The sequence below is a fragment of the Anguilla rostrata genome, chromosome 12, assembly GCF_018555375.3.
Source record: "Anguilla rostrata isolate EN2019 chromosome 12, ASM1855537v3, whole genome shotgun sequence".
In the NCBI taxonomy this organism is placed as follows: Eukaryota; Metazoa; Chordata; class Actinopteri; order Anguilliformes; family Anguillidae; genus Anguilla; species Anguilla rostrata.
In genome coordinates this window covers 15151440-15167390 of record NC_057944.1, presented here as the reverse complement: position 1 = coordinate 15167390, position 15951 = coordinate 15151440, and the positions used below count along the sequence as shown (strand labels likewise).

Here is a 15951-nt window from a genome sequence, read left to right as displayed (position 1 = left end):
GAACAGTCAAGAGAACTAGGACAACCCTATCCTGTCGCAGGTGTACAGTCAAGAGAACTTGGACAGCCCTAACCTGGCCCAGGTGGACAGTCAGGAGAGCTGTAAAATGTTTTAGGAAACATTTCATTATTTGGCCAAACAAATCCAAACACTAGCAAAATGACATTAATTACAGACTAACTGCAGCTGGTAGTAACAGGGAAAATTAATTGACAGTACAGGAATAATTCTCCCTTTTGCATGCATTTGAACATTAGAAATTTTTTTGAGTGCAGTCATTTAAAAATGAGGAGATTTTTAAGCAAACGTGCAGTTTTTAGAAGCAGCTACACAGGATTCCAGTCTTACAAAATATTCACATTTCTCAACCCCCACGCCTCTGGGATACCAGGAGGTGGAGATGGAGTTACTGCCATGTGTTTTGCATTTCATCTGAAATGTTTTCTTAGTGGAAGAAAAACCCTATATTTCTCCAAGTACTAGATGTCACTTTGCTCTTTTAATTTGGTTGCCAGTTATCTGAGAGACAAGGAGCACTTTGATTTTATAGTTGAGTTAAAGTAAAACATCTCCCACCAGGAAAGGTTTTAGCAAAGCCTGTTATCGCATTTGTTTTAGCTCTTTGGCGAGGCTGAGGTCAAACTCAGATGGTAGCTTTCATGATAATTCACTCAGGTACGCAGAGCCGTGGAACAGAACAGGGGGAGTTCTGAGTCATAGGCACTATACTCCCCACTGCTTACAATCCCAAACTCTGAATTGCTGTCTTTCACTGTGCTCTGAACCCACAACACCCATTTCAGATCAAGGGCTTTTGCTTTTGGTTCACAAATTTATTTGATTAGCACTTCCTGGACAGGCTTCAAACACTCTGCTCCCCCTTCCCCGTATCCCTCTCACCCTTCCTCCCACAACTGGTTGCCCTCGTCGTTTTCTCCTAAGACAGCGAGCTCTCACTTTCTCCCAGACTTTGAACAAGGAAGAAAAGATCCCTCACACTGTTTTATTGCCTCAGTTTCTGAGCTCTGCTGCTTTTTGAAACTACCTTGCGTTTCACTGGTAAGTGTTTCTGTAAATGCTACTTGACGTGCTATTCTTGATTTGTAGCTGTAGTACTGTAGAATGCTCGGACCGCATGTGTGTTTTGTAAAGAGGAAGATAGATTTTATTAAACTCCACCATGTCTTTTATTTAGCACCAGTGTCATTCCCCCAAAGAGGGACTAGACGTTTCATCACCTGGCATTCAGTATACAGTGAGTAAACTAACCTGGTAATACTGAGCAGGAGGGCTACCAGTGCTACTTGCTTTTTTTATGCTGGTTTACAGAATCACTAAGAAGGAAGGGAAAGCCATGACAAAAGCAACATAATCTGAAGAAGATCATTACACTTCTTACTATTATATACTATTCTTATGAATTACTAAGATACAATAATTATGCTACACAGAATTCCTCTTTGTGTGAAATTAAGACTGACCTGGAAAGAACAACAGTCTGTTTAGACAGGAGATGATAAAAGGATAGAACTTGAGAGCTGTGCATGGACATCTCTGCCACTCTGAAGCAAACAAGTGTGTTTCGCTTTTCTTCCGAATGCATTTATTATGCTTTGTGCCCCAGCAATTACAGCTATGAAAGGTCATTTGTGTATTCATGAAAAGTCATTGCAATAAGAAAATGTCTAAAAATATGATCAGTCTCGGTGGGTTAATGAATCATGTTGCATTGAGGTCACACTGTGGTGCTTTTTTCGGGATTTAATATTCTGCAGGTTCAATTCAAGAATTAAGAATCTTCTGCCTATAGTCAGACATTTTGGTAGGTATTGTCAAAGATTTTTAGGAAACATTGTTTCCAACACATTAGACGAAAGTCCAAGATGGCATCCATGAGCACAGCCATAGAAATACAGTGCACACTATGGAGTAAAAAACCCAAGCACATCACGCAGTGATCAGAACATAGTGCTGCACTAAAGCCGAGAGAGATTGTCTAAGGGAGAGGGAGAAGGCTGTTTCCTTCTGTCTGGGTCTTGCTGACGCATGGTTCAGACTCTATAGGAATGATTTGAAACATCCGGAGTTCAGACAGTCATGTGACGGATGGAAACTATTATAAACAGTCCTCGTTCCCGGGTGGGCGTGAGCATTGGGGCAGGGAGTGCTAAGGAAAACTAACTGATCTCTCTGTAGCTGCAGTGAACAGAGCATCATTGGCCCGCACACAGAGCGACTGCCTCCTGCCAAAAACTGCATGTAGTCTTCTGCTGCCAGAGCCACTGTCTGAGAATTAAACAGTGAACATTTTGTTTTGTTTTTTAATGGGAAGAGCTGCAGTGGGGCAGGAGTTACACTCATTGAAATCAACAGTTTCTGCTGCTGTTTAAAGGTGGTGAAACCTGCTGGGGTACGGTCATTGTCATATAGGACTGCACTGCTTACACAACTGGTCCAGACAGACAAGTTCCTGATCAACTAGAGCGGTCACTCTTGTGCTCTCAAACCCTCCATCCCTGGGCAATGCTATCTCCAATTATACTCCACCCGCAGGCAGCACTGTCTCAGTCTGGATTCGATTACGTACAGGGGGCTAAGTTGCTGTAGGGAAGCCTATCGTATCATAGCTGGCTACACCTCTCATGAGCCCGAGATTGAGTGTCTGTCCTCTGTGGAGAGCATGTGTTTTTATCCCCCAGAGATCCTGTATGTGCTGTCTCTACAGAACTCACAATGAATGCATTCCAGCCATGGCTACCTTGCATCTTTTTCATCCTACTGATGAAGCTGTCCAATCAGCTTGAAGACAACAAGATTCCTAGTCTGTGCTCCGGACAGCCTGGTATTCCGGGCTCTCCTGGGGTGCACGGCAGTCCTGGTCAGCCTGGGAGAGATGGGCGAGATGGGAGAGATAGTGCACCTGGAGAGAAGGGTGAAAAAGGAGTGAGGGGGGAACCAGGTACGGTCACATCCACTATTGTCTTCAAATAAGATTAATTAAAATCAGGCTAAGATTAAGCTAAAGACTAACAGTCCCAGCTAAGACTAGCACATAAGCAATCCTAAATAGAGTCTAAAATTACAAACTAAGTCTGAACTAAGACTAATAGAAGACCAAGAGAAAATGAAATTTAGACCAAAATATACTAAACTAGGACTGAAATAAGACCAAATAAGGTTTAAGCTTACTTATATAAGGTTAAAACTAAGCTAGTATGAGTATAGCATGAGAGTAAGTTTATGGTACACAGAATTTCAACCTTTCTATTTCAGAACTCCTTGAAAACTCCTAGGTGCCATTTTCTATCAAGGTGATAGAGGGTCAACAGTCGTTGTTGAGCTGGCTTGGAATTACAAAAATTACTTGTATTTTCAAATGTGTGTACAGATAATTTAACACAACCTGTTTTTTGTATTAGAGATAACATGCATTAGAGATGCATTGTATTAGAGATAACATATGCCTTGTGCTTACACAGGGGTGTCCGGTGAGAGGGGTGCTGCAGGCGACCGGGGGGATCCAGGAGTGAGAGGGGAGAAGGGGCAGCCGGGGGAATGTGCTGTCGCCCCAAAATCTGCCTTCAGTGCAAAGATGTCTGAGGGGCGTAGCACGCAAATCGTGGGCGAGGCGGTGTGCTTTGATCAGGTGCTGCTGAACGAACAGGGGGATTACAATGCCGAAACCGGGCGCTTCACCTGCAGGGTGCCCGGCGTGTACTACTTCACCGTCCATGCCACCGTGTACCGCACCAGCCTGCAGTTCGATCTGGTGAAGAACGGCCACACGGTCGCCTCCTACTTCCAGTTTTATGGGAACTGGCCCAAGCCGGCTTCTCTGTCTGGGGGCTCCCTGCTGCATCTGGTGCCAGGGGACACAGTCTGGATGCAGATGGCCTTAAGTGAATACAACGGCCTCTACTCCAGCCCCAAAACCGACAGCACGTTCACTGGCTTCCTCATTTACTCAGACTGGAAGAACTCGGCTGTCTTCGTTGAACCTGCTGGAGATATCCCGCGGGTCTGAAAATTATTACAATAAAAACTGAAAAAAAAAAAAAAACACATTCATACTCTTATGATGCACCATCCAGTATGATAATGATTATTATGAAATAATATTGATTATTATGTTTGTGTAATGTTACTTGAATTCACTCTGTTTAAGTGTTTCTAGCACCTTCTATAGGCCATTATGTGAATGTCACTTATTCCTGTTATTTCAGATCAGAGCCGGTCCTGACCTCCCTGGAGCCCTAAGCAAAATTCTGCTAAGGGGCCCTCCTACCTGACCCGTGAGCCATGTAAACTATTTTCCATTGCCACACAGTCCCACCTGACACCCCAGTGCTCCCACTACAGTCCTCTCTCCTTTAAAACAGTTTGCTCTATCTGTCAGTCTAAGAATAAGAATATTTAATCAGTAGTCAATGTCAATCCATTGCTTTCCATCTTCCATTAGTCCAGAGTTGTAACTGAACCTTGACTGAGAGACTAGATAATCATTGTCTTGTTTTAAAATTATGTGCGCCTATGAGGAGTGCTATCACGCCCATATATTGTCTGGACTGAACCCCACAGAGGTTGCTGCTGGAAAGCGCGAGTTTAATTTCGTGCATGCGCATATGTACGCATGTTCACGCGCAATGCGGTTATCTTTTCTGAGCTGCAGTTTATAAACACAGTTGCCCGTTGGCGTTTATCAGACGTAATAATGAAGCATTATAAAACGGGTAGCTCAATTCAAGCAATCTGATTGGTTCATAGCCGTGGTATATTAACCATACCACGTATGACGTCTAATTCCTTTGCACAATTCAGTATCACTCTGCGTCTGAGGGAAAAAAAAACGTTTTAAAAAATCTAAATCTAAATTGGAGTGTGTCTATTACTTTCATATTTCCATACTTGGTGACCGTTTTATAAAAGCAACAGCTCACTTCAAGCCGTAATTAATTAATTATAAAGGGACAGCTTTTGTTACCCTCCTCTTTTCAATGTCCAATTTCGCGATTGATGGCAATGTTGAATCACGTTTGTAGGCCAGTTACTGGCTTCATTTAGGAATGCCAACCATACCGCAAAATACACAATCGTCCTTTATTTTTACAGTAGAATAGACGTTCCGTATTTAAGTCATGGCTACGGGGCGCATTTTATCTTTGTAAACGATTGCATTAAATATTAACCGCTACTTTGAATACAATTAATAGTTACCTAGCCGGGATAACAATCATGCCGTAAGACCATTCTGACCTAAAACCCAGAATTTTAATATAGGCTAGGTGACAACACTGACAAGTGACGGTGAACCTAAGATAGCTGGCATTCAAACCCGGTTTCAGAGGGTCTTGGAGAAACGCTATGTCTACACTGCGAGACCGCAACATTTTAAAAAGGAAGACAGGGGGAGATTCATTTGATTGAGTTATGGTTTCATGCAGTTTTCCTAAATAATGCAATGCAAAAATTACAAAAAGCTAATTGTAGGCTATGGTATGAAACGAGAAGGAACTATTTTTCTCGACAGAATTGTTGTTTTCATAGAATTAACAACCAGAGTTTTTCCATAACAACGGTCCAAATAAACTATCATCGACAGTTTTGCTTAACAAAGGTAAAATAATACGGGACATCCCGTCGTGGTTTATTCCTTACGTATTTCACTCTCACTATTGTCAGGCACAGAGTCACAGAACACAGCCCTGTAAGTGGCTAGCAAGCAAGCAAGCAATACACAGACAGACCAGATGCACTGCCCAGCTATAGGTTATCAAGACAGACAGAGAGAGATGCACAGCAAGCTAGCACATCAACTTAACGTTACTGTTATTTTCTGACATCAAACTTGGAGAGGAGAGAACGCAAGTTTACCTGATTGCTGTTCCTGCAATTCACTCTCATGGTGTGTTTTTTTTTTTTTTTCGTGACCAGAAGGATAGTTTCGCGTCATCCTCTCATCTAAGTTGTAAACATTGATACCCGCTTGGACACGAGGGGGAGGCGGGGCCCTTGCGTAATTTGCGGGTCCCTACGCAATTTGCATAGTGAGCGTATAGGGCCGCCCGGCTCTGTCCCTTAGCTACATCCACGGATGCAGAATGTCGTAGCTTGTGTTGTTTCTATTATTGGCTAATAGTTTCTTGAAAGTGCGTACGCGCATTTTCCAAGACACCTTCAGTTTGATGTCATCGGACGAGGACTTTTTTTGAGGCTGGATCTGGGCTAGATGGCAGATGTGGTGTAAAGTTCTGAAGTTGCAGGGACTGTGTTTGCCCAGCGCTGCCGGGGCGAGCGGAATGTCACTGTAACCGATCAGGATGTTTGCTCAGCGGCGAAGATGCTATGGCCCTCTCTCGCATTGGAACTACACTCTGCAGTTCCTGTGGAAAGCTAAAGGGAAAAGAATCAAAGCAATCTTCTCACGCCAAGTATTTCCATTAAATGACGTAAAGTTTCCCCTCGCAGTAATTCAGTACGATTTTCAGATAAACCATTCAATTGGTTTATTTTTTGGTTTGTAATTTCACACAGTCCTGTAACTGTGGGCTAGAGAACATCGAAGCTTATTTTGAGGTAAAACTAGACTTTTTTGCAAGTAGGCTATGACTGTGTGGCTCATCACACGATGTTGTGCAGCAGTATCGTGTAGTATGCTATTTATAGACACAATTACAGTGCAGGGTACTATTGACATAACGTGTATCCTGAAAGTTGGCCATCGGGATTGAATGTTCTGTAGTTACATGTGGACTGCAGGAAACGGTTATTGGGTTACTTGGTAATGTAGTAGAGTTGCGTTCGTGCAGACAATGCTCTTGGTACGTGGGTGAGGTGTTGGAGCGATAATTCGACAAGCACAAGTGATAGGGTATACACCATTATCAAAATACATTGTTATTCACGAGAAAAGGCAGGAACTACAGATTGAATGTAGTTCAGAATTATACCGCAGGGGAGCGCCAGACGCCCACTACTCCCGCAGTATTTCAGCGTAGTGAGCTATAACTTATTTTGGGAACTGTGATTGTCTGTTCTGCCTCTAAATTGTCCAGCCATCAGAATCCAATAGTAAACTGCGGATGGTTCATAAAACAATTTTTTTTTAAGAATATCAGCTGCAGAAAGAGGTCTCTTTTGACTAGGATCTGTTTAATTGAGGAAAACTATGAACAACCTATTATTTAATGCACTTTATTAATGTGCATCCTTACACACACACACCACTATGTCTTCATTTTGAAGTTCTGTGTCTATTCTGTATCGTTCTTGTGATTCTCTGGGGGTCTAGGAGTGTGCTAATTAATCCGTTCATCTGTGGTGCCGGGGTGCAGCTAGGAATTCTGAGCCCCGTTTTTCCTCCTCTGTTGGTGTCAAAACATTCAGACTGTTCCCTCTGCTTGAATCCCTTCTCACACCCCCGCCAAAGTGTGCCGTCTTAACACACGACTCCACATACGGCTGTGTTTCTGATGGGCGGGGTCAATGGGGACATTCTGCAATGGATGGAAAACTGAGAACGAAGACAGCTAAGAGCAGAATCTCCCTAGAAAGAAAAAAAAAAAACATCTGAGATACTGAAAAAAGAGATGGAGAGAGAAAAAAAGAGATGGAGAGAGGTTTTGAGTTGTGTGAGTTTCCCACAGTCTCCTGTACCAGGGTTGACGGGTCAGAGGCCATTTCTCAGGGGGCATGTTTTTCCTCTTCTACCCACAATTCTCTCAGCTCAGAGGCTTTATATGGTTTCAGATATCCCAGCGTGGTCCTGGAGGATTTAACGGGAACAAATAAATAATCAAGACATTCCTCTGATTGAGTTGCCAGATATTGCACTGCTGAGAGATCCCTCTGTCATCTTTCTTTGCGTGACTTTGCAACTGGCGTCACGAATGCCTGAGACTTTTGAGCATATGCTTTTAAAAAATCTTTTTGCCGGCTCAATGTAGATCCGCCTCATTAAAACATGCATTTCACCGACTGCGCTTGTCTATTTGTGTTTTGTACTGGACCAGTTACACCGTTGAGCCTCTTTCTGGTATTTGAAAGAGACAAACCAAGAAGTGGACTGTAAGTCTGTACAAGTCAAAAGTACTTTTTTCCAAACACTCCTGTTCCTTTTTTTAAACCGTGCAGTACCAAACACTGAGAACCCAGACTTGAACACTGAAGATGTTTTGTATTAATTGCTCTTATTGATACTATTATTGATATGCCTTTTTATTTCCTTCTTTGGAATGAGAGAGAGACAGATAATTAATATTTTTGGATATCTAGTAATTGTTTCTCATGTTTTCAAAATCCTTGAACATTTCTTGAACTTTTTTAGATGGAAAAGGTGAATGAAAATCTTTTCCAAAACCTTTTATTGCTTTTGTAAAGTGTAGGTATTTTGTTTTAGGTACATATAGAGATATCTGTAAAACATGTGGTACTATCAAAAACAAGAGTTTTTGCAATGTATAGTGAAGGGAACAGATGAGGGAACAAATTAGGGAATATTTTAAAATGATTAATTTAACCTTATATTCAGAGGTCACTTGAGTAGCGAAAGACTGGCACTGGTATCATAAATAAAATGTTTTTATTTCTCATAAAAAAACTAGTCGAGGTGATCTGGTCAATGAGTAGGCACACCACTATATCCTCTACATATCTGACCTTTGGTTTGCAAAATGGAAAACTTATCAATATTATTTTGTCTTCATATTTATTATATTTGGTCACACATTGATAAACAGTCCTTATTTAATGGGGACAGTCCCCTCCCAATGTTCTGCCCTCCTCTTGGTCAATCATGTTAGCTGCCACCTATGTGCCACTAGTTGCTTTTTAATGTTCCCTGAGTGTGCACAGATTTAGAAAAACTACATTTTCTATAATGCAGTTGTAACTGTAATTGTTTTTAGCAAAATGCCTTCTAATGAGATGAGCAAGTCATCATCTCTCTGTGCTGCTGTAAAATAACTATGTGAAAACTTGTATGCATGTGCTATTGCTAACTTGGCCAGGTATTTCTTGAACGAGAAGTTTTATCAAGTAGGATTTCCTTGTTAAATCATGGATAAATAAATAACTATATAATTTCTCAAATTTCAGAAAGGATTTTTTCCATACAGTAGCCTAACCTTGTCCTCGGGTATTTACATCATACAACACAGTCTTTAATTTAAAATGCATGTGGGCAGGATTGTAATTGAATTTAATTTGACTTTTTTCAAGGCATTAAACCTAGAACAATTAATATTTCATATCTGATTAATACCACACTGTGAGCTTGACATTTTATAGCCCTGCGTTCACTTTTCTCACAAATGCAGGCAAGGCTCAAAGTCAGTGTGGAAGTGAGGCTCTAGTGTTGTGTACTGAGGCAGAGCCATCTGAAGTCCTTCCTTGCACAGCACACAGTGCAATGATATTACAGCTGCTCCTCCCTTCAGTATTACACCTGCACTATGTCCTCTCCCATCAGTAATAAACTCACACTTCTCTTGAAGAACTCTCTGTAAGGAGCTCCCACCTCTGCCCTTTAGCAATATAATCATACTGCTACTTTACCTCTGTTGCATTTGTGGCATTAGAGTTTGTACTTCATCAGAAATACAGCAAAATGATTTTATTCAGATTTATTGTAATTAGGTTTTGTAAATATGACAAGGAATCTGAAATGTTCCTCTTGTTTTTTTGTGTTCTTTGGCCTGTACTAATGGACTTGAAATAAAAATAAACAGTAAACTTGCTCTGTTGGATCCCCAAACTAAATGTTTACAGAAGGCTTTAACTCCTCGGACTAACGCATGCTGGAGTCACGGGCCTTAGCCTGTAAGCAGGGTGATTGGGCTTTTGGGATTGGTGTGTGAGGCCGTGTAAAAGATCTCAAACTTCAGCAATACTCACTTCCGGCAGGAAGCGGTCGCTTACATCAACCAATAATAGCACCCAATCTCACGCCCACACCCCCCACCCCCAATATTTCCAGCTGTTTCCCTCTCCCCTCGGGGATATCTCTGTTCAGGAGCAATGGGTTCTCACACTTGGCTGCTTTCATTGAAATAGGCCACATTTTAAAATATTTTTAAACAATATAAAATGTAAGGAATGCATTGCACACTAGATCATTCACCTATTATTTGTTCACTATTGTTTTAAATATATAGATATTTCCTAAATATATACATTCAATTTTGTATTAATATGATCCTACTTTTTCCTCTAGTTTTTATGAGCCAGAATGGGACAGAGATGGATGAGAGAAGAGGAGAGGAGAGGAACAGGCGAGGAACAGGCTGTAGTGTGAAGGGCAGTTTGGAGATATCATCTGTAATTCAAAACACGTTTATTCCTTTTCTGTTAAGGAGTGCAACACCCATTTCTATTAAGGAGTGTCTCCCCTTAATCTCAAAAGGTCCTGAAAATTTGAAATAAAGCACTCTTTCCAAGATAACCTGGTGGTTCCTGTAACTGTGAACACTGAAACGGTGCAGGAAAGCAGTGTCTGCTGTTCATCATGTGCCAGTATGACGCTTCACTGCAATCCCTCCTCCCATTCCCACACTGTTCCTCATACATTTACATTTATAATAATTAGTCAAACTCAGACTTAGAAAGTAGTCATTTATTCAATTTTTGCAAAACGCTGAGTGATTCACTCAATAATCATTCCCATTTACCAGTATGCCAAGATATAAAAACATTTTTAAAAAATAAAAAAATTTGCTTCAAATTTATGATATTCACTGGCACTTTAAAAAAAAAAAAAAACTCCAGGGCTAGGAATTTCATATTTTTGTTTAAAAAAGGTTGCACATACAAAAATAAAATCAGAATCCATGCTTTTAAAAAAAAATATCCCTCTTCAAATTTGGAATGTGGATGGAAGTGTCACAATGATTCAGCAAAATCCCTCAAGTAGATGAAAATATAATACCAATGGGATGATCTGTATTTATACACATTTTTTAAAAATTTTTGTCAATTAATATTATCCTTGCGCACCATGGCTGCATAATGGCAAAACGGAAATATCATCAATCAACCCAGAAATGCTTGGTCCTGCAGTTTTTTATGACATTATATAAAACATGATGCACAATTACTGATAAACACACCTTATTTCTGTATAACTGTTCAGACAGTAACCCATGCACAGCCAACATGACAGTGATACCACAGAAGTACTGAAGCCTTATTTGGTACATAATAAAGATTTCTCCCCGGAGTATGCCATATAAATTTACTAGGATTATTACGCGGTTACGACTTGGATTGTGCCACAAACACGTACTTAAGACTAGCACATAAAATATGCAGAGCAGAATGTCTTATAATACTAACCATCCAACATTATTATTAGACAGTAAAAATGTTCTTATCTACAGAGTACCATCTGCACAATATAATGGGGTTTATCAACAGTGACAGTGGTTTAATGGTTTACAGGTTTGATCTTGGCTCACGACCAAGTTAAAACCAAACAAAAGGTAAGGTCCAACAAAGGTAAGATCAGCTCAGGACTGAATTTTATATTAGGCCAATTGCTCTAAACAATTAGACCATGTGAGATGCACTTGAAGCACTGTGAGATTTCTGGTAATAATTACTAAATTGACTTTCACACAGTTACTGTTTCTATTATTACATATCTCTGAAATAAGTATATTTAAAATAAAAACAGGAACCGCTGCTGTGCACACAATGAAGATACAAAAAATAAGAACACTGACCAGCCGATGTTTGGCATGTTCAGAGAATAATCCTCAAATATACTTATTTAAGAGTACATTTACATATTGCATTTAAATATTATTTTCTATATTGCTTTTGTTTACATTAAAAAATGACTGGATAAGCCTCCACTGTGAGATTGATTTTGTGGAGATGTAATGCTTTTTCCAACAGATGACATGGTTGAAAACTGACGGCAGCAAGTTTATGCAATTAGCATTTTCCTTCATCTCCATCATGCAAAATTGACACCTGGTGAAGCACTGATTGAGTCACTATAATAAAGACAATGGCAGAGACACAGAAATACATTAGCAACTCATGCTAAAGCTACAGTCAGGGCAAAAGACAATGTGACTGAGCAGATCTTACGCGGGGGGTGGGGCTCAAACTAAGAGTGTGAAGCACTCCTGATGCATGCAAATAAATGATTTGTGTTTCCCAGAACATTCAGCTATAGAACTGGGGCCAAAAAAAGGCTTTATCAGAATCCAGAGACACCATTTGCATTCTTATCCACTTAAGCAGAATTCTCAGCCCATAACTGTGACACAATCAAATTACTGGCCCCGACACAGCCATTTCCTACTGTAAAAATGCAACTTTAGACTTCAAAGAGCTCTGGCTCAATACCATTTTGGAGAAGGCACATAATAGATAGGGATTGCAATGCCCTAATAACTTAATGGTGTTTTCCAAAAACAGATCAATACTTGTCCTGGCATTTGATTTGATCAAAGGCAGGGGAACAAAGCCAAACCAGCTAGAATTTCAACCAGCATCAACACTAAGCAATGTTTTGCTGAAAAACAGAATCGGCACAAAAGGGAATCTTAAATGTATATGCATATGTACTCATTTCAATTTTAAACAGCATGGTAAAATGCCTTATACTAATTGCCTCAGATTTACCTGGAAGATTCATCGGCGTACATGGCAACCCTATACCTGGCACACATACATTCTTTGGCTATGTGGTCACTGCAATCAGTTCAATTAAATGTAGTTACACAACCAACAGGATCCCAGCAGGTATCCAGGACAGGCGCGCATACACACACACAAGCTTGTACTAATCATTGGCCTACACATTAAATACCCTTCTCAAAAAAAAGAGAAACTTTTCTTGAATTGCCTACTGATGGATTATCCAAAAAAATTTGATTAGAACAAAAACGTAGGTGTTGAATGAACAAGCTTATCAAGTTTCCACGCTGCGCATAATGAGACACTGTGGGGGTGGATTAGCTTGTTGATTAGCCAGAAATGTCCTGTTCTAATGTGTGAACCTATTCACCACCTTTACACATTTTGGCACCAGATGCAACAGTATCACACAAACCAAAATGACAAGTGAACAGAAGTCTAAACATACAGGCTAGTGTTACATAGGGAACAGGCCCTGTGGTTCAGGTTTGCTACTGGTTTCAGCTTTTGGCCCTGTGAAAAAGCAGGCACATTCAGTCACATTCAAAAGTGTGAAAGCGTCATAGCTGTGCTCAGTATCAGAGCTGCAGTGGACTTGGACTCAGCGTAGCTCCTCCCATCCAGCCGACTGGTCCTCAGAGGTAGACATCCATGGTCCGGAGGATCATGTGGCGACACAGGGGGCAGTTGTGCCGGTAGACAGGCAGGGAAAGGAGGAGGTTGGCGCAGTTGCGGCACAGGCAGAGGTGGCGGCAGGGCAGCAGCAGCACAGTCTTTCTGCTGTCCTGGCAGATGACGCATTTCTTCAGGTCCTCCTGCTCCTTGAGAAGGGTCAGCAGGCTGTCCACAGGCTGACCTCTGCAGTCTCCCGCTGAAATGCCAGGCAGCTCTGGAGCCGCCTCCTCCTGCTGGCTCCTCCCTCCAGCTGTGCCGCCGCCCGCAGATGGTCCCTGCTGCACGGTCAGCGCTGGGGGCCTCGTGCCATCGCTGGCCCCCCGGTTTTGGCCCTCGGCAGCCCGCACTCCTCTCTGCAGCCACACGCCCATTTCCAGTACAGTCTGAGCGCGCTCCAGAGCCAGCGGGTACAGGCGGCACAGGGCCCGGCGCAGGCGGCACAGGGCAGGTATGCCGCTAACATAGCGGAGGACGCGGCGGACGCTGCGCCGCGGCAAGTCGGCGTTCAGGTAAAGCGTGGCTGCGAGGACAACGCCCACGCTCAGTGCCAGGCCGTAGGCGTTCAGGAGGAAGACGCTGATGAACACATGCGCAAGAGACCAAAGGAACTCCAGGGCAAACTGGCAGGGTGTCCACAGCAGGACAGTAATGCTCAGCACACTGCTGTACAGGATGGTGAACAGGGCGAGGGTCAGCTCCACAGCTTTCTGCAGAGAGCCACACACCGCTACACAAACCCAAACCACTGCACTGTAGCAGCTCTGCATGCCAATCAGCAGCATGTTCACCAAGGTGTTGAGGAGGTACAGACTCAGGCTAAGGGTGATGCCCCAGGCCTCCCAAAGCTGTAGCAGAAAGCAGTGCCCTGACAGCACCCAGCGGTGCAGCAGGTCCTTAGCACGAACCAGTATATAGGAGGACAGGTGACCCACCATCTTGAAGCTCTCTGACGTGCAGCCCACGAGCTGGTGCCAGCCGACTAGCGCACTTTGGGCCGCTGTGGTAATGCCCTCGCTCGCGGTGAACACGCAAAACAGCACCAAGTTCCATAACTCCTCCAGAGAGTTCAGCAGCAGTGCGGGCAGGCTATTAAGAAAGCTAATTAGGACCCCCAGTAGACGGACCAGCGAATTTACAATGCAGAAGTGCAGATCCAGCACGAAGAATAAAATGTCTATCGATTTCCCAATGGTAGAAAACAGAAAGGACACAAGCCCCATGGTGCCTCTTTGTAGAAAAGATTCCGCAAGGCTGCCCTGGAGTCCGTGCGTAGACAGGTCCACTGTTTCGGAATGTGTATAGGTAAGTTAGTCTAGCAAGCAAATATACTGTCTTTAGAGTATTCTACACTACCTGCTATTAAATAGCTCATAATATGCTAGTACAATACAAAGCTGTACTCCTGTTTCTGTATTACTAACAAAAATTGCGTTCAATTGCAAACTAAACATTGCGATTAACTGTGCGTTTGCTAGGCTACATTACAATCCATGCACCGTGCGTGAACTAAATCAGCTAATTTGAACTGCAACCCTCAAACAGTGTACTATTAGACAAATGCTGACTAATATTTAACGTACATTTTAATTAGAGGGTGAAGTACGTCGATACTTCCAAGTACTTATTTTAAATTCATTCTGCAGAGTAACTAGCAAAACAAACACAGCGGCTAACGAGCAAACTTCTTTAAATCCTAAACTCATTTGCGCAATATCCGCACAGTGGAAGGATGTTTACATTCGAACAGCTAACGTTAGCCAACGTTACGGTACGCAAGTAGGTCCACGCTTTCAAAAGTTCGACAATGAAGAGTCGAGTTTACTTTCTCATCTAAGGTTATTTTTGAAGAATTTGGCTAGTAAGCAAAACAAAACTCTAGCCAGAAACAGTGGGCTCTGACTGAAACCACACTTTCAGTTTTCACTCATTAGCTATATACTTTTTGTAGCTAACGACGTTAGCTAGTAACTAACGAACTTGTGTCTGGGATCAGTTCAGCCAGGCAGGAGTAAGCGATGGCAGATGCCGACCTACGCCGTTTACGTGCGACGACTGGTACAATAGCCCTGTATAGCCTAGTAAGCGAAGTAGCTCGTGTTCCTGACTGTAATGGGCTTATGTTACCTAGCTTAAACAATGTTTAGTTTGTTATGTGAAAGTGATTAAATTTGATGTTTCAAACTGGTCCATTTGACTAACGCTAAAAACGAATCGATAGTTATTTTACTCTAGTTTCTACTTTCTTGTCTTAGTCCGCACGTTCAACATTATAAACTACTCTGATTGGTGTAAATCCGTAAGCATGATGAGAACGTGGAGTGGTACTATATTGATGTATGTATCGGTACTTTGAACTACTTTATATAAGATAATTTTGTTTCAGTAGTGTTATTAAAATCCAAATGTTTCAAAGAAATGAAGCAAGCACTAGAAAAAAATAGTGCTGCCCGTGTTTTCAAAGAATTGTTCATGTAATTTGGCCGTGTTTCTTTAGACACAACATCCATAGTCATAAATGTAAATACTGACAGTGCTAAAAACCAATGTTGCCAGTGACATGTCTGTAGCCTATACTGATGCAGGAGTAATACAATAGGGATGCCTAAAGCTGCCCAAGTAGGCAGCTGCATT

General features: G+C 42.0%; 2 protein-coding genes across 4 annotated transcripts; one reads left to right on the top strand and one right to left on the bottom strand.

Moving 5' to 3' along the window:
- The first annotated feature begins 2733 nt into the window (after positions 1-2733).
- c1qtnf5 (C1q and TNF related 5) lies at positions 2734-10438 on the top strand. Of its 3 annotated transcripts, none has more exons than XM_064301815.1 (4): positions 2734-2959; positions 3480-4018; positions 4224-4292; positions 10211-10438. In XM_064301815.1, the coding sequence occupies exons 1-3, from the start codon at positions 2734-2736 to the stop codon at positions 4287-4289; spliced, it is 831 nt and encodes a 276-aa protein (XP_064157885.1). In that variant the 3' UTR covers positions 4290-4292; positions 10211-10438. The 3 variants fall into 3 exon arrangements, with proteins under 3 accessions (XP_064157885.1, XP_064157886.1, XP_064157884.1); XM_064301816.1 differs by having other exon boundaries at positions 4224-4301; XM_064301814.1 differs by lacking the exon at positions 10211-10438 and having other exon boundaries at positions 4224-7975.
- A 156-nt stretch (positions 10439-10594) lies between these two features.
- On the bottom strand, positions 10595-15329 carry rnf26 (ring finger protein 26). The gene has a single exon (XM_064301813.1). It carries the CDS (start codon positions 14538-14540, stop codon positions 13281-13283), a length of 1260 nt encoding a protein of 419 aa, XP_064157883.1. The 5' UTR covers positions 14541-15329; the 3' UTR covers positions 10595-13280.
- Between the last annotated feature and the right edge of the window lie 622 nt (positions 15330-15951).